General features: G+C 34.7%; 1 protein-coding gene across 1 annotated transcript in view; it reads right to left on the bottom strand.

Moving 5' to 3' along the window:
• LOC107745430 (uncharacterized) overlaps nucleotides 1-17,218 on the bottom strand; it is a 26,785-nt gene extending 9,567 nt beyond the window's left edge. The window contains exons 1-8 of the mRNA XM_016559311.1: nucleotides 17,182-17,218; nucleotides 16,646-17,056; nucleotides 14,844-15,182; nucleotides 13,123-13,422; nucleotides 12,250-12,558; nucleotides 10,135-10,455; nucleotides 9,234-9,551; nucleotides 5,384-5,466 (exon numbers count right to left, since the gene is read on the bottom strand). Coding sequence (XP_016414797.1) covers nucleotides 5,384-5,466; nucleotides 9,234-9,551; nucleotides 10,135-10,455; nucleotides 12,250-12,558; nucleotides 13,123-13,422; nucleotides 14,844-15,182; nucleotides 16,646-17,056; nucleotides 17,182-17,218 — 2,118 coding nt within the window. The remainder of the gene's footprint in view (nucleotides 1-5,383; nucleotides 5,467-9,233; nucleotides 9,552-10,134; nucleotides 10,456-12,249; nucleotides 12,559-13,122; nucleotides 13,423-14,843; nucleotides 15,183-16,645; nucleotides 17,057-17,181) is intronic.
• Nucleotides 17,219-18,736: the final 1,518 nt, after the last annotated feature.

Raw genomic sequence — 18,736 nt, 5'->3', positions numbered from 1 at the left:
ATCACGCTCAGTCTTGGGTTTTGATGCCAGAAGATACATTTTATTACATCAGAATAAAGTGGAGAAGTTTTCTGCAGAAAAATCTCCAGAATGTCTTTCTGCCTCCCCTTTTATACAGGTTGGATTTTAAGGCGTGGGGTATATATTCCATACAGTTTTCCATACACAGAATGGTTCTTTTGTGCATACAATTCTCCCTAGGGCCTAGAGAGAAGGCCCCCCCTCTCTAGTCTTGTTATGGTAAAGAAAGAAAGCCCCCACTTATGTTTTCCAGATGTTTCTCATCTGTGGTCTGTACATTCTGCCACGTAGGCATTTTTACACACAGGCATATGGGATTATAATGGAAGTAGAACTGGATATTTAAATGGCTATATTCATAATGATTATACTTGATTAATTCCTATTTGGATTAATAAAAATCTTCTACACACTCTGCTCTAGTTTGATCTTCATCTCTCATCATGACTATTTTAACATATTTTCATTCATGTCTGTTGAACCCCATGATCTACAGATGTTTGGTCTGATCAAGTTTCTCTGTTGTTAAAATCATTGTTTGGTTAAGTCAGTGTTTCTCTGCTTCCCACAGACCACAATGAAACTCCACAGAGCAACTAAACCACTGACATCAGCTGCATCAGTCACTAAATAACCACATTAAATGTTTTTAGCAAGATATGAGCTCAGCACAATAATCTGAATGATTCACATCAACAAAACATGTATGTTGTGCGAATATAGATCAATTGAGAGCAGATGAGAAAGAAAAACTGCAAATTTAAAGACATTTTAACCGTAAACAGGCTGCAGTGTAAAGTGCTTCTGTTAAAATCATGGTACTTAATGTATTTTATCAGGGGTTTATAACCTGTTTAATGGTGTACACAGTACATCTCTTCTAAAGACCCTGCTGGAGCGTTAACTAGTTGGAAAAACAAGAAAAACAAGGCCTTAAAAATTTTTTCTTTTTAATAATCTGTACATTAGTTATTAAATATCTTCTAAAATCTCTAAAATCTATATTTTCCTAAATAAGTTATGTGTAATATTTATCTTTAAGATTTTTCATACGGATGATGATTGAAAACCTTTTTGTTCCCAAAGATGGATTCATGAAATGGTCTCCTTCCATTAACATTTTGCTATAATTATACTAGAACAGGGGTGCCCACCCTGTTCCTGGAGATCTACCTTCCTGCAGAGTTCAGCTCCAACCCTGATCAAACACAGCTTAACCAGCTAATTAAGATCTGAAGGAGCACTTGATAATTACAGACAGGTGTGTTTGATCAGGGTTGGAACTGAACTCTGCAGGAAGGTAGATCTCCAGGAACATGGTTGGGCACCCCTGTACTAGAACATTCATAACACTTTATTGTTAAGAATTTACAGTACATGTATTCTGTAGGTCACTGTGTATTTTGAGTTCTCTCTTCTCTTCTGGTTAGCATGGTCTGTTAGTCTCTGCTGGTTAGAACTACACAGTCTACACAGTAACTACACAGACATCTTCCATTGAAGGCCGTTCAAAACAAATTTGTGTATTCTGATTAAATAAAGCCATATGCAAACAACATATACATTTATAGTATTTAACTATAAAATTTTACCAGTGAATCATTCTTTCTTGGATGCTTTCAGGATGATGTTGTTCAGCAACATGTGACTCTCATAATGCAGATGACTAGAGGTCTACACGGAGGACCCGAGACCCGACCCGGGATCCGTACGGGTTCGGGGCTATATTTTAAATGGTCAGCCGGGTCCCAATCTATTAATTCGGGTCCCGGGTCTGTTTAACATTGTGTGTAATACCCGAATCGATCGGACTCAGAGAACACCCGGCCGTTATCAGAGTCAGTCAGCGCTGTGCGTGTGTTGTTTTGTAACTTTCAACTTGTAAAATTAGGATGAGAAAAGTGTGAGTCGGTAATTTGAAATAAGAATTTAATAATAATAATAAAATAAAAAAAACACGAGTGACGTCATCAGAAGCAGGGTGGGCGGAGTTAATGCACACGCACGGTGATGATAGCAAATAAGTAAAGCTAACGTCAGCAGCCATGGCACTGGACGAGCAATCGTTATTATAATCCAAATGGACATACAGTCTAAATTATTATGCAAGTTGACTTGAGGTACAAAAAATGCAAAACTGCAAAGTCGCATTTGTCATCCGTCACCGTGACAGCAAGTGGACTTTTGAAACTGTAATAATGAGTGGATTACGCATTTCAATTGGCAAGAGAGGAATATGGAGCCAGAATGATCTCAATAATAATTAACGCAAAAGACGCGATGCACACATGCGTAACCCAATTCACATGCATGAGAAATAATTCACGTGCACGAAAAAAAATATATATATATATATATATTCAAAATTGACAGTCATGTTGATATGTGTCTCTTTTTTGTTTATTTATTTGCATAATATATATTTTTCGATGAAAATAGTTGTGCTGCTTATTGAAATCTGGTAGCCTACGTGTTGTTTTTCATCGATTGTTTGATGAGCAGAAAGATTAAAATAGAAAAATGAAATAGAAAATAGAAATGTGATTATTTGAAATTACTTCAAATAGAAACGGTTTTTTAAAATTATTATTCTACATTTTTATTGCACATTTACAATGTAAAACGGATTATATACGTTTCTATTTTCTTCTACTGCCATCGTGTGCTGAAAAAGATGAAGTGCATTTAAAAAGTCTTTTCGTGGCAGCACTTGAGATTCGCAATAAAAGCCTGTCTAGATTGTACTTTTAAACTGTAAAATAATAATAAAAAAAATGTCATATATCAATCGACCACAAAACATTATTATTATTATTATTTAGTGCTGTTTCATTCAGTGAAACTGTTTGTGGTCATATTCAGTTTACTCTGTAGATCTGATTTTGTACATCAATCATAGAACATACAGTATGCAGCAACACATTTCACACACAATTTGTCTTTTTATTATATTTAGTACATACAAATGTATATTTAGGCACATTGATTATGTGTTGAATTTAAAACAGCTGTTAGGAAGCAAAAGCTGTATCAGTGTTTGTCCACTAGACCAGAGGACAGAAATGATCCAACATTAAGATCAGCGATATATCAATATATAACATGCACATTATTCATCAAGCAGATGCTGTTGTTAAATTTAATAAAACAACACAAAGCACAATGCATGTGGTATCATATCACTACTAGAACTGAACAAAGCCGTTTTTTTTGTGTTTCTGCTACCAGTGCAACGAGGCTAATTTAAGTGCTTCAGCTTGAATACAGAGCTTTGGAAACAGACTGTAATCAATATTGAACATCAACATTAATCTGGTACTGGTGTTAATTATATAAAAACAGCGAATACAGTGGTTAGAGAAACACTGCTGTGGTAAAACGTCTTATTAAAAGCACAGATCACTCACATAAAATCAAAACTAGTATTACATTAATAAAGTAACAGGTATGAAGTGTAACATTATTAAAATGACAAAGAAGCTTTTTACATGTGAGTTTAACATTTCTCACTTTCACTGGACAGATTCTAGAGGCTCATAAAAACAGAAATTTTTTTTTCTCCCTTTGATCAAATATTTTGTTTAATAAAAAAAAACAAACAGATGAAAATGATCAAAGAAAAGAAGATACAAGTAAGAATAACTGTATACATGCGATTAGGAAAATTTAAACAATAAAAGGATAGGTAGCTTACAATAAAGGGAAAAATATAATAATCCAAAAATAAAATAAAAGAGCAATGCAAGAGAGCTGTCTGAACTTAATCAGTCAAAAGAGATGAATTTTTCATATAGTTTCAAAAACCTGACACATTTTGTATTGCCAGTCAAACAAAAAGATGAGCAGTGTGTCAACCTCAATCTGAAAATGTGCTGTAAAATAATAAAAACAAAATGTAATAAATATAATTTAAAACGTCATATTTCAATTGACACACAAAAATTATTATTATTATTATTATTATTATGCTGCACTGTTTCATTCAGTGACTAATTAAACAAAATCTGATTTTATAGCTTCCTGGGTGTTTGTGATTTCAACTAACACACCTACAAAATAATTTGATTTTATGTGCTTTTTCCCCCTCAACTATATCTGGTCATATTCAGTTTACTCTGTAGATCTGATTTTGTACATCAATCATAGAACATACAGTATGCAGCAACACATTTCACACACAATTTGTCTTTTTATTATATTTAGTACATACAAATGTATATTTAGGCACATTGTTTATGTGTTGCATTTAAAACAGCTGTTAGGAAGCAAAAGCTGCATCAGTGTTTGTCCACTAGACTAGAGGACAGAAATGATCCAACATTAAGATCAGCGATATATCAATATATAACATGCACATTATTCATCAAGCAGATGCTGTTGTTAAATTTAATAAAACAACACAAAGCACAATGCATGTGGTATCATATCACTACTAGAACTGAACAAAGCCGTTTTTTTTGTGTTTCTGCTACCAGTGCAACGAGGCTAATTTAAGTGCTTCAGCTTGAATACAGAGCTTTGGAAACAGACTGTAATCAGTATTGAACATCAACATTAATCTGGTACTGGTGTTAATTTTATAAAAACAGCGAATACAGTGGTTAGAGAAGCACTGCTGTGGCAAAACGTCTTATTAAAAGCACAGATCACACTTTCTAATACTCACACAAAATCAAAACTAGTATTACATTAATAAAGTAACAGGTATGAAGTGTAACATTATTAAAATGACAAAGAAGCTTTTTACATGTGAGTTTAACATTTCTCACTTTCACTGGACAGATTCTAGAGGCTCATAAAAACAGAAATTTTTTTTTCTCCCTTTGATCAAATATTTTGTTTAATAAAAAAAAACAAACAGATGAAAATGATCAAAGAAAAGAAGATACAAGTAAGAATAACTGTATACATGCGATTAGGAAAATTTAAACAATAAAAGGATAGGTAGCTTACAATAAAGGGAAAAATATAATAATCCAAAAATAAAATAAAAGAGCAATGCAAGAGAGCTGTCTGAACTTAATCAGTCAAAAGAGATGAATTTTTCATATAGTTTCAAAAACCTGACACATTTTGTATTGCCAGTCAAACAAAAAGATGAGCAGTGTGTCAACCTCAATCAGAAAATGTGAAAGAGTAGGAATTGAGCCTATAATTTTTGTTTATGGATTAAAAAAATTGCCAAACAAAATAAAAAAGATGAAAATATATTTTTTAGTTTTGGTAGAGTCGAGTAATAACAAGATAGCATCTTTCAAATTAAAAATGTTTTGTTGTAGCTGGAGCTGAATGTTGATGATGTCAGAGTGATTGATACTGGTGGGCGGGTCTTATGTTGTTAAAGTGAACTCGTCCCCTCCTCCTCATTCACTACATTCACATACTCTCCATTCAACAGTGGCATCTCTACAGTCGCTGATTCATTCACTCGCTTTCCTGTGTAATCTGAAGGAAAATACAGAGACAATGATGAATTAAAAACAGATAATGTACTGATTTGAATTTTTTCATATGAGACATCAAAACTAAAGTGAAGCATTTACAATGTACAAAATCATTTAACAGATTGTCAGCAGCACATCTGGTTCATTTGAGGAGTTCAATCTAGTTTAAGTACTTTAGTGTTTGTCCACTAGACCAGAGGACAGAAATGATCCAACATTAAGATCAGCGATATATCAATATATAACATGCACATTATTCATCAAGCAGATGCTGTTGTTAAATTTAATAAAACAACACAAAGCACAATGCATGTGGTATCATATCACTACTAGAACTGAACAAAGCCGTTTTTTTTGTGTTTCTGCTACCAGTGCAACGAGGCTAATTTAAGTGCTTCAGCTTGAATACAGAGCTTTGGAAACAGACTGTAATCAGTATTGAACATCAACATTAATCTGGTACTGGTGTTAATTTTATAAAAACAGCGAATACAGTGGTTAGAGAAGCACTGCTGTGGCAAAACGTCTTATTAAAAGCACAGATCACACTTTCTAATACTCACACAAAATCAAAACTAGTATTACATTAATAAAGTAACAGGTATGAAGTGTAACATTATTAAAATGACAAAGAAGCTTTTTACATGTGAGTTTAACATTTCTCACTTTCACTGGACAGATTCTAGAGGCTCATAAAAACAGAAATTTTTTTTTCTCCCTTTGATCAAATATTTTGTTTAATAAAAAAAAACAAACAGATGAAAATGATCAAAGAAAAGAAGATACAAGTAAGAATAACTGTATACATGCGATTAGGAAAATTTAAACAATAATTTGTTAACTCAGTCATGCATCTACTAGAATATGCAAACTGAAATGTAAAGTTTACTTGGATCTTTTAGGCTTCTACATCTCGGATGTTTGTAGCATTAAAAGATTCACTAGAAGGCCATTTCTCTCAGGACAATCGCTCTTTAATTTACTTAAAATCATTTGTTTGAAATTTGAATGAATAAACTGCATGAAGCCAAATCACACACATAAGATCATGATATTGTTGTAAAGTTCAAGATATTCAGCACAAACAACAGAATCTCACCATTCTTTTCCTTCATAAAAAATAGGGCACTATTTGAGGGGACAGCCATTTTAAGTGGTGTCCGAAACCATAGTGGGCAATCTCAAGTGCACTCATTCAATCCCACAATGCACCACAAAAATTAGTGTGCAACCGATGTACACTCAACGGCTAGAGATAACCCATAATGCACTGTGAGAGTCACGCGTCTGTCTCACCAGAAGATGGCGCCCACAGCTGAATCATCCATCCATTCATTTTACAAACACACTCGTCCACGGCGTAATACAACGTAATACAACACAAGTACAAATTCATTGTAAATTGACTATTAAATTGTTTAACTAGGGTTTATACATAATTTCCGTGACAAGAGTTCAAGATACTTTAATCTTCATGCGATTAGGAAAATTTAAACAATAAAAGGATAGGTAGCTTACAATAAAGGGAAAAATATAATAATCCAAAAATAAAATAAAAGAGCAATGCAAGAGAGCTGTCTGAACTTAATCAGTCAAAAGAGATGAATTTTTCATATAGTTTCAAAAACCTGACACATTTTGTATTGCCAGTCAAACAAAAAGATGAGCAGTGTGTCAACCTCAATCAGAAAATGTGAAAGAGTAGGAATTGAGCCTATAATTTTTGTTTATGGATTAAAAAAATTGCCAAACAAAATAAAAAAGATGAAAATATATTTTTTAGTTTTGGTAGAGTCAGAGTAATAACAGATAGCATCTTTCAAATTAAAAATGTTTTGTTGTAGCTGGAGCTGAATGTTGATGATGTCAGAGTGATTGATACTGGTGGGCGGGTCTTATGTTGTTAAAGTGAACTCGTCCCCTCCTCCTCATTCACTACATCCACATACTCTCCATTCAACAGTGGCTTCATTGAATCAGCGACTGTATTCACATTCACTCGCTTTCCTGTGCAATCTGAAGGAAAATACAGAGACAATGATTAATTAAAAACAGATAATGTACTGATCTGAATTTTTTCATATGAGACATCAAAACTAAAGTGAAGCATTTACAATGTACAAAATCATTTAACAGATTGTCAGCAGCACATCTGGTTCATTTGAGGAGTTCAATCTAGTTTAAGCACTTTTCTGACAAATAAACATTATATTTGTTAACTCAGTCATGCATCTACTAGAATATGCAAACTGAAATGTAAAGTTTACTTGGATCTTTTAGGCTTCTACATCTCGGATGTTTGTAGCATTAAAAGATTCACTAGAAGGCCATTTCTCTCAGGACAATCGCTCTTTAATTTACTTAAAATCATTTGTTTGAAATTTGAATGAATAAACTGCATGAAGCCAAATCACACACATAAGATCATGATATTGTTGTAAAGTTCAAGATATTCAGCACAAACAACAGAATCTCACCATTCTTTTCCTTCATAAAAAATAGGGCACTATTTGAGGGGACAGCCATTTTAAGTGGTGTCCGAAACCATAGTGGGCATTCTCAAGTGCACTCATTCAATCCCACAATGCACCACAAAAATTAGTGTGCAACCGATGTACACTCAACGGCTAGAGATAACCCATAATGCACTGTGAGAGTCACGCGTCTGTCTCACCAGAAGATGGCGCCCACAGCTGAATCATCCATCCATTCATTTTACAAACACACTCGTCCACGGCGTAATACAACGTAATACAACACAAGTACAAATTCATTGTAAATTGACTATTAAATTGTTTAACTAGGGTTTATACATAATTTCCGTGACAAGAGTTCAAGATAATTCCTTTAATCTTACTACTGGACCTGCCCATTTCAAATGATTATTAGGCCTACAGCAAGCAAACTATGCAAAAGCGGCAGTCCTTCCGGTGCACTCAGTGTCCGAATTCACTCACTCGTTTTCATTCACTCCTTCAAGTGAACTGAATGAGTGGACTAATGTAGGGAATAGTGAATGAGGGTATAGGAGGCGATTTCGGATACAGCCTGAGAAGCACTGATATAAACTATATAAGCACTCAAATAAATACAAAATAGAAAAGTGCCTAGAAAACTGTCTGACTAAAATTGAAGTTGCTACATCATGAAGTTTGTATATTCAACATACAATAATGGCTCCTTTATTTCTTTAAATTTTAAAGGTATATTAATTGGTCAATCGAGGAAGTCTGATGGTTGACAGTTTCTAACACCAATAAAACCATGAGAGAAGAGAATTCCAAGAACAAGAGCACATAGAGATTCACGAGTGCACAGGACAATGTTTGAGCACACGCAATATCAAAGAGAGAGCAGAGCACACAGTATATCTGAGAAAACTGCACTCACGCATATGCTCTCATGTTAATGCGCTCTCCACATTAAAATGATGGCATGAATAAACAACTGTCTCTGCTTCAGATTTGATAACTCAAAGACAAAACTATAAATCCAAGTGAACTTCATACAGAGTGCTGAAACATAAGCTTAAGGAAATACTTGTTGGGGCAGCAATAGAACAGAATTTATTTCACAGTGTAGTTCAATGGGAGATTTTAAAACTGTAATCATAGATTTCTAAATAATTAAATAATCTGCAGAACAAACTCTGAATGGGGTCTGAACATTAAGCAGTTTGAGCTGAATTATCTGCAGAAGAACATAATTATGAGGAATAACTGCTAGTGAAGATCTATGATCATTATTATACTGACTTGAGCTACTCACCTTTGACAGTGACAAAAAATGTCTGGTCTGAAACCCCACTGCTGGATGTGATCTCTAGTTTATAGAGTCCAGAGTGTTCAGTTCTAGTGTTTCTGATGGTCAGAGATCCAGTCGTCTTGTCCAGCTCCAGTCTGTCTCTGAAACTCCCATCAGCAACTTCATCATATGTCAAGATCTCTCCATTCTGTCCAGTTAATTCAGCTATGACAGTCTGCTGCTCTTCATCTCCAAACAGCCACTGTATCTCATCTTCTGTCACTATTTTATTATTAGGCTTTAGAGTGACAGGATCTCCCTTCATCACTTCTATCTCCCTCTCTTCATGTGTGAGAACAGTGCATAGAAGGATAGAAATACACAGATGCCATTAGATCAAGTATGTGTGCATGTGAACATCAGAGTTTGACATTTATACACACTGATCATGCAGATGCTGTTTTATCAGTGATAATTTTTACATTGCTGTGTTAAAAAGTGTGTTGAAAATGAAATTCTGTATAAAAACAACAGCAACAAAAATAAATACATCTCTCACTGGCATCATCCTCTAGTGTTAGAGATGATCTGGTTTTGTGCACAGAAAATGCACCAGAAAACTAGCACAGCTCTTGAGTTCTGTCTCTTCAATAACACTTTGCATAAACTTTTATGCTGTAATTTCATTTTTGGGGGCTTTTGTCACTTTGTCACAGTAGGTGGTTATATGACAACATAGGCCATTTGAGTGATTTTTAAAACAAAGTTTATAATAACCAAAGACAGAAACACACTGAAGACTGAAATGATCTGAAGAAACTCTGAAGGGAGTCGAAACATTAAGCAGTTTGTGCTGAATTCACTTCAGAAAAAATGAATGAATGAGGAAGAATGTGATCATTATACACTGACTGGAGTGACTCACCTCTGACATACACAAATAATCTTTTGTAGAAGGTTTCTCTGCCTCTTCTGATAATCAGAGTGTAGAGTCCAGCGTGTGCATTTGTGATGTTTGTGATGGTCAGTGAGCCTGTCTCATTGTCCAGCTTCAGTCTGTCTTTGAATGTCCCACCATGATCATCACATGTAGTAAAGATCTCTCTGGTCTCTTCTTTGATTTCAGCTATCATATAATTCCCCATATATTTATCTCTAAACAGCCACTGTATCCCATCACTGGTCTGTGTTTCAGTAGCAGGCTTTAGAGTGACAGATTCTCCCTTCATCACTTTTATCTTCCTCTCTTCGTGTGTGAGAACAGTGCATAGAAAGACAGAAATACACAGATGCCATTAGATCAAGTGTGTGTGCATGTGAACAACAGAGTTTGACATTTCTACACACAGATCATGCAGATGCTGTTTTATCAGCGATAATCTTTACACTGCTGTGTGAAAAGTGTGCTGAAAATGAAATTCTGTATAAAAAATAAAAAATAAAAATTAAATACATCTCTCACTGACATTATCCTCTAGTGTTATAATCGGCACGTACTGCGCATGTCTACATACCGAACACATACTACGCATGCGCAAGACGTCACCGTTTTCAAAGATTTCCGTATTGGGTGTTTACACGGAAACGATAACGGTGGCTTTTTCAAAAACTTCAAAAGGGTCTGGCTGCAGCTTGGCGCTTGCACTCTCTTTTTTTTTAAATTTTTTTAAATTTTTTTTATTAAACATAGAATACAAGAACTCATAGAGGTAACAGCATAGAATAAAATCAAATACAATAACAATCAGCATCAAACCTTAAGGGGATCCACAATACATGTAAGGCAAAAAAACAAAAAAACAAAAAACAATTAAAACACAAGAAACTTGGACATGTCCGATGATATTTTCAGAATTGCATTCTCTTTTTTAAAATGAGCTACTTGGGATTGAAGCTCAGATATGTCTTTTTTGTTCTTGTCAATGGCTGATGAATTGGCCTTAATCTGCTTTTCGAAGCGTATAAATCGCTGAGTTTGGTCATCCATTTTTTGGGTTAGCGCCTGTACCGCCCGGAGGACAGCGTTCACCGTGTCTTCTTTGGCATGGTCATGTACCCTGTCTTCTTTGGCATGGTCGTCTTGTACCTTGCTTCTTTTAGTTTTTTTGTTTTTTATCGGTGTGTGGTCCCAGTTAACCTTATCTTCTTTGGACATGGCCTTGTCCTCAATGGTTTTAGCCTGGTCCACTTCAATCTCCTCAATCATGTCTTCATCGCAGGCTTCATGAAGAGCAATCAAGTTGTAGTCATGGTCCGACATCATTGTTAGGAAATAAAATAGGGCTATTACAGTCAAACTGGATCAATAACTTGGCTAATTTTAAGTTTTACTTCAGAGCCTGCTGAAAACACCACCTCTCACTCCGCCATTTTAGGACCTCCTCAAGAAGAAGGAGCTGGTCGTGGGAGAAGGGTGTTCCTGCACAACCGGAGGCTGCAGTTTTTCGGCGCTTGCACTCTCAGACGTGCATTCTCAGACACTTGCACTTCCGCTAGCGACGTCACTTGCAGCCTTTATTTTTTATTTTGTTCTATTTTTTATTACTTTTTGTTTGAATCTCTCAACTCGATTGCAAGTGACGTCGCAGGTATCGGAGAGTGCAAGTGACTTCGTAATTTAGTTTCTTTTTTCTTGTCTTCACCACCTGGCTATACTGTTGTAAAATGTTGAGAGATTCAAACAAAAAGTAATCAATAAATAGAACAAAATAAAAAATAAAAAAGACTGCAAGTGACGTCGCTAGCGGAAGTGCAAGTGTATGAGAATGCACGTCTGAGAGTGCAAGCGCCAAGCTGCAGCCAGACCCTTCTCAAAAACTTGCACTTTGAAACCCGTTTTTAAAAATATGCGTTTTCAGTCCCCAAAACGCCGTTGTCATGTAAACGGACAGTCAAAACACATAAAAAAGTTTCCAGTTTTTGGCTGAAAACGTTGTAGTGTAAATGGCACCTAAACATTAAGCAGTTTGAGCTGAATTCACTTCAGAAAAAATGAATGAGTAAGAATGTGATCATTATTACACTGACTGGAGTGACTCACCTCTGACAGAAACAGAGAATCTTTTGTATAAGGTTTTTCTGCCTCTTCTGATCTTCAGAGTATAAAGTCCAGTGTGTTCAGTTGTAGTGTTTGTGATGGTCAGTGATCCAGTCTCCTTCTTCAGCTCCAGTCTGTCTCTGAATATCCCATCAGGACCAACATATGTAGGCATCTCTCTGGTCTCTCCTTTGATTTTAACTATGAGAGTGTTTTCAGCTCCAAATAGCCATTTTATCTCATCGCCTGTCTGTATTTCATTATCAGGGTTTAGAATGACAGGATCTCCCTCCATCACATTTATATTCCTCTCTTCATGTGTGAGAACAGTGCATAGAAACATAGAAATACACAATGTCATTAAATAAAGTGTGTGTGCATGTGAACATCAGAGTTTGAAATTTCTACACACTGATCATGCAGATGCTGTTTTATTAGTGATGATCTTTACACTGCTGTGTGAAAATGAAAATGAAATTCTGTATAAAAACAATTAAATACAGCTCTCACTGACATTGTCCTCTAGTGTTAAAGATGAAATGGTTTTGTGCACATGAAATGCACCAGAAATCTAGCACAGGTCTTGAGTTCTGTCTATTCACTAAACACTGTGTAGAAAAGTTTATGCTGTAATTTCATTTTGGGGGGCTTTGTCCCTTTGTCACAGTAGATGGTTATATGTTATATAGGCCAATGGAGTGATTTTTTTAAACAAAGTTTATGACAACCAAAGACAGAAGCACACTGAAGACCGAAATGATCTGAGAAACTCGCAAAAGAGTCTAAAGAATAAGCAGTTTGTGCTGAATTCACTTCAGAAAAAATGAATGAATGTAGAAGAATGTGATCATTATTACACTGACTGAAGTGACTCACCTCTGACAGAAACAGAGAATCTTTTGTATAAGGTTTTTCTGCCTCTTCTGATCTTCAGAGTGAAGAGTCCATTGTGTTTAATTGCGATAACCTTGATGGTCAGTGATCCAGTCGTCTTGTCCAGCTTCAGTCGGTTCATGAATATCATATCAGGACCCCTATATGTAGTAATCTTTCTGGTCTCTCCTTTGATTTCAGCTATGAGAGTGTCTTCATCTCCAAACAGCCACTGTATCTCATCAGCTGTCTGTATTTTAGTATCAGGGTTTAGAGTGACAGGATCTCCCTCAGTCACCCGCACTGACAGCAGCACATAGAAACAGAGAAAAGAGGAGATTATTATTGGGTTTGCAAATGAACATGTCAGTATGAATTAAGGACTGAGAGGATACTGTGTGATTCTTCATATGTGCTTCTAATAAACACTTTTATTATCACGTTTACTAAAGATCTGTAACAATTTGCAATAATATTGCATGTGTTAACATGACTTAACTGGTTAATAAAACATTTACCACAAAAAAAAAAAGTTTTAGTGAAAGGAACAAACTTGTTTTTAAACTGTTCATTTGGGTAAATATTAATATACATCTTTTTCATCATCGTACAACTAAATATAACATTCTGTTATTTACTCGCCCTCATTCGTCTAATCAATGAGCAGATTTGGAAGAATCTTCATGCAGCTCTTTTCCATGAAATGATAACTTATAATGTCCTTCACAAAGTTGCCTCCACAAATAACATTAAAGACATCAGAAAATGTGTTCATGTGCTGTAAGTGTAAGTATTCTGAACTCAGACAACAGCTTTATGTGCAGTTTAAGTGTTTGTCTGCTGAAACTCTCTGCTGTAATTCTCAAATATTATTTTTCATACTCAAACACGTGTGTCGAGTTCACCTATGAAACATTCAGTGAACTAATTCCCACTGTCATGTTTGTAGCTCAAATAGCTTCTGTGTTGCATTTCAGAGCTTTAGTGAACAGGAAGATGATCAGTGAATAATTACTCATATTTCTATCTGTTCACACACAAACCATCACATGACCTGAGAAGACTTTGAATATAATAAACGAGTCACATGATACTTTTATGACGGATGATACTTAATAATACTTAAAATTGTTTGACAGACATGATCACTAAAAACGACTGTTGTACAGAAAAGAGCTCCATAATGTTTATCCAAATATCTTATTTTGTATTTGATAGAAAAAATAAAGTCATACACGCTTGCAATGACATAAAGGTGGATAAATTATGAATTTATATTTTAGAATAAACTATTCCTTCATAGGAATAAATAAACAACACTAACTGACCAGACACATTATAAACATGAGTGTCATTTACAGTAGATGTACAAACACTCTCTCCACTTCATTTTCTTGGTTTTCAGTTCAGAGTTTCTCTATTGATATTTACATTTCAGAGATCATTACAAATGAATTATTAAATGCTAAAACTGAATAAACTATGTGAAAACAGGGGGTGCTGCAGCCCCCTCAGCACCCCTACTTCCCGCGTCCCTGAACAATAATGAAGATTACACTAATTAAATATGTTAACATTGTCATAAGCCTGACAATACTCAGTATTTATATAGATGTAGATATATACACAAGTGTCAGTAATGTACGAGAGAAACAGTTTTAGCTAATACAATTATTCACAGACAGCTGATAAACAATCATTACAATCAGCCTTGAGTTACTCACCACTGACAGTTACAGTGAATTTCTTGTATGAAGTCTGTTTGTTGCTGCTGATCTTCGCTGTATAAAGTCCAGAGTCTGTGGTTCTGGTGTTTGTGATGGTCAGAGATCCAGTCTGATCATTCAGCTGCAGTCTGTCTCTAAATCTCCCATCAGTATCATATAATGGTGAGCTCTTGGCCTCTATATCAGCTTTAGCTATGAGTTTTCCTTCATCTCCAAACCTCCACACTATCAGCTCATCTCCTTGTAGTTGAGGAACATGAAGAGTGACAGGATCTCCCTCCTTCACTGACACGCTCTTCATTTCAGCTTCAGCCCCAGCAATAACAGATGGAGGCTCTACAAGAATCAGATTCACAGACAGATATTCAAATTTAAACACTGTTCCTGGCACTAAAATATGAAGTTTTACGGTCAGTTACATATTATGATTACTACACAAGGCATTTAGGAGCCATATATTAAGTTGTTTAGGGTATTAATCTAATTTAAGTACTGTATTTAATTTTCTTTAAATGCATTCCTTTATTTAACATATACATACATGCATATACATACATACATACATATATATATATATATATACATAGTATATTCTGTATATATATATATATATATATATATGTGTGTGTGTGTGTGTTGATTCAGTTTGCTCTCTATACAGGTTAAAGAGGGGCAAATGCACAGGTGCTCCATAAAGTTAATGAACAGCACAGACCAATAAGATTGATGGCAGGAAGCGGAAACCCTCATTGACGTGCTCACACACTCAAGGATGCAAACAAACTGATGGACTATATTTTCACACCTTATTTTGCCAGTTTTGCATGTGTTTTGTTGAAAATAGACTTCAGAAAGAAGCATTAACATTTAGTGATTACATGTGTTGATTGAGCATGAGTAAAACAAAGCTCCTGTCTGCCTTCACTGTAGTCAAAGCTTTGCCATAACAAGGCATATGTAGGTCAATAAATGTATTCCGTTTGAGATGAACAAGTTATTTTGATGAGTCGTCTTATTTCATGTAACAGCACAGGGACATTTCACTATATGAATCACTGCACTTGTCTGTGTTCAACAGTTAGAATTACTATTTGTAATTCTATACAACAATTGATCCTGCTTTGAATTATTTCAAACCAAATACCAGTAGAATTAAACTAAACATATCTGGCCATATGTTTGTAGTAACTTGTCTTCTGTGTTTGTGTTTGCTTTTGAGTTGATTTTCACTGTTTCTAGATCAGTTTCCTTTGTCTGTGTTTAATGTTTTATACGGTTTTGCACTGATTAATTGAGTTGTGTGACCTGTGTCTCATTTCAGTTATTGGATTGGTTGAGTATTTAAGCCCTGTGTTTCTGTTAGTTCTTGGTCTGCTCTCATTGCATTATACCCTATTTGTTCTTTTCTTGCACCATGAGTGTTTTTTGGCTCTTTGTTTAATAAAAACTTTGTACTGCTGCACTTATATCCTTTACCTAATCCCTGCTTCAACCGGTAAGTGACAATTGTGTGTAAAATATCACTCAATGTGAATTTATTTCTAAAACTGTAGTATTCAAGCAGTATCACACTCCACATCATGCTGTTGTGCTGAATATCAGTCATGTAATCACCTGGGGCCCAATCACAGTGATGATATTCAGAACAACAGCACAACTGCACAATATTGTGAAACTACAATTCTGTAATATTTCTAAATATAAATTTGCTGGCTGCACTTTAAATCTCAATTTAGTAAAGTTGAATAAAACAACAAGAAACTTCAAAACATCTTATTCAAAAATAATTATATCCTCACCATTGACAGTAACACTGAATTTCTGATCTGAGGTTCCAGCTTTGTGGTTGATTTCTGCTTGATAAAGTCCAGAGTGACTGGTTCTGACATTTGTGATGGTGAGAGATCCAGTCTGGTTCAGCTGCAGTCTGTCTCTAAATAACTCATAATCTTCATATAAGATATTATTTCCATCAATTTGAGCAATGGTTGAACCTTTATCTCCAAACCGCCACAGTATCTCAATAATTCCCTGTATTTGAGTAAGATCAGGGTTTAGAGTGACAGAATCCCCCTCCATCACTGACTTCACTTCATCTGTTTCAGCATCAAACACTCCTGCAGAACAAACAGAAACAGTTTCCTTCAGATTAAACTCAGTAACACTGCTGATAATGTTAGCAAACAAATAGGAACTGAGGTTAGTCTTGTCTAATATAAACACAAATTGACTTTTTAAAGGGTCGAACACAGCATGGATGGTGGGTGGGTATAGTGGGTAGGGATAAGTATATATATAAAAAAACATAGTACAGTCTAATTAGGGACTGTTTTACAGGGAGCACACTTGGATTGGATTGACAACTCTTGCATTCTGTAAGATAAACTGTAAGATAAGCACTCATCCATCAGGATCTTATTACTTCTTTCTTATTTTTACATGTTTACACATGCAAGTAGCTTGTATGTTTGTGTATTTGAGTGATTATTGTCATGTATGCAGGATTTTGCTTTCCTGTTTATGATTGTGATAATTATATAGAAACATTAAAACAGCAACGAATATTAAACTAATTAAACATGTTAACATTATCATTAAGCCTGACAATAATCAATATTTATTACAGATATATTGACAGGTGTCAGTAATGTAAGAGAGAAACAGTTTTAGCTTATTTCCCTTTTCTTCTTTACTGTGCAATATATACAGTTTTTGCTTTTTTTAATAACAAGAGTGGCTGAACTGAAATGATACCAGCCTCATTGATTATAAAGGCAGGGCTCTTTTCTCACTTTCTGTATATAACACATTCATAATTTAAATGAAAGTTTTATTTTTCATGCTGCTAAGTACGTTTCAAAAGTGACAACCATATTAAAATGTGGGACTGAATCTGAAATGTCAATGTTTGACAATGAGCAGGACAAAAATATATATATATATGATCTGTGCTTTAAAAGTCTTAAAATGTAAGTAAATGTAAGATTCTAATTTTTTTTAATAGAATGTTTATTTAACAGAACAATATTTGAAAGCTACACTGAAAAAAATGTTTCATTCATCCAATAAAAAAAAATTTAGGGTAATGATTCACATCTATATTTTTGAACTTCAGCCAATGAAAAATAAATAACTTGTCCTAAGAGCAAGTTATTTATTTTTCATGGGCTCAAGTTAAAAAATATAGATGTGAATCATTACCCTAAATGTTTTTAATTGGATGAATGAAACATTTTTTTCAGTGTACATGTTAATGTTTTAATGTATTATTTACTTATAATCATTTCAATTAGGGCTGCACAATATATTGCAATAAAATCTATATTGTGATATGGCTTAATGAGAGCTATTTTGATGTATAATGCATATTTAGTGTTTATAAGTGCAGTGCAGCTGTTTACAGTGGTAACCAAGGAAATGCTAATATCGCCGCTGTTCCATACGCGCCACCTGCTGTCACAGAGTGAATGTGCGCTCTCATTCAGCCTGTCTGCTGCTTCTTGTTTAATGCAGGAATGTTTTACAATCTAATTTAAATCAAAAACTTCCTACGCTACATGTATGTTTGGCTCAAAATTAATTTGCAGGGGTTGCCTTTAATTATAAATGGCTACATATAGTTTGGCCTGTAATAGAGCAATTAAATATCTTGTTCATGTACTCATATTTTCATTCTTTCTGGTCTCTTACTTAAAAATAAACAAATAAACAAAACAAAACAAACAAACAAACCAAAAACAATCAGTATAAGAATAGGCCTATTTGCATGTATATACAAATGGCAACTTAAATCGCAGATAAATCAAGATCAGTGCATCCCTAAATTTAAGACTGTCTGAAATTAAGGCATACATATTAGAAATGTAATTTTTTCTATGTAATAAAATTAC

The sequence above is a fragment of the Sinocyclocheilus rhinocerous genome, unplaced genomic scaffold (assembly GCF_001515625.1).
Source record: "Sinocyclocheilus rhinocerous isolate Xijiao unplaced genomic scaffold, SAMN03320098_v1.1 scaffold3485, whole genome shotgun sequence".
Lineage (NCBI taxonomy): Eukaryota > Metazoa > Chordata > Actinopteri > Cypriniformes > Cyprinidae > Sinocyclocheilus > Sinocyclocheilus rhinocerous.
The sequence above is the reverse complement of the archived record's forward strand: the minus strand, read 5'-3'. Positions and strand labels throughout refer to the sequence as shown.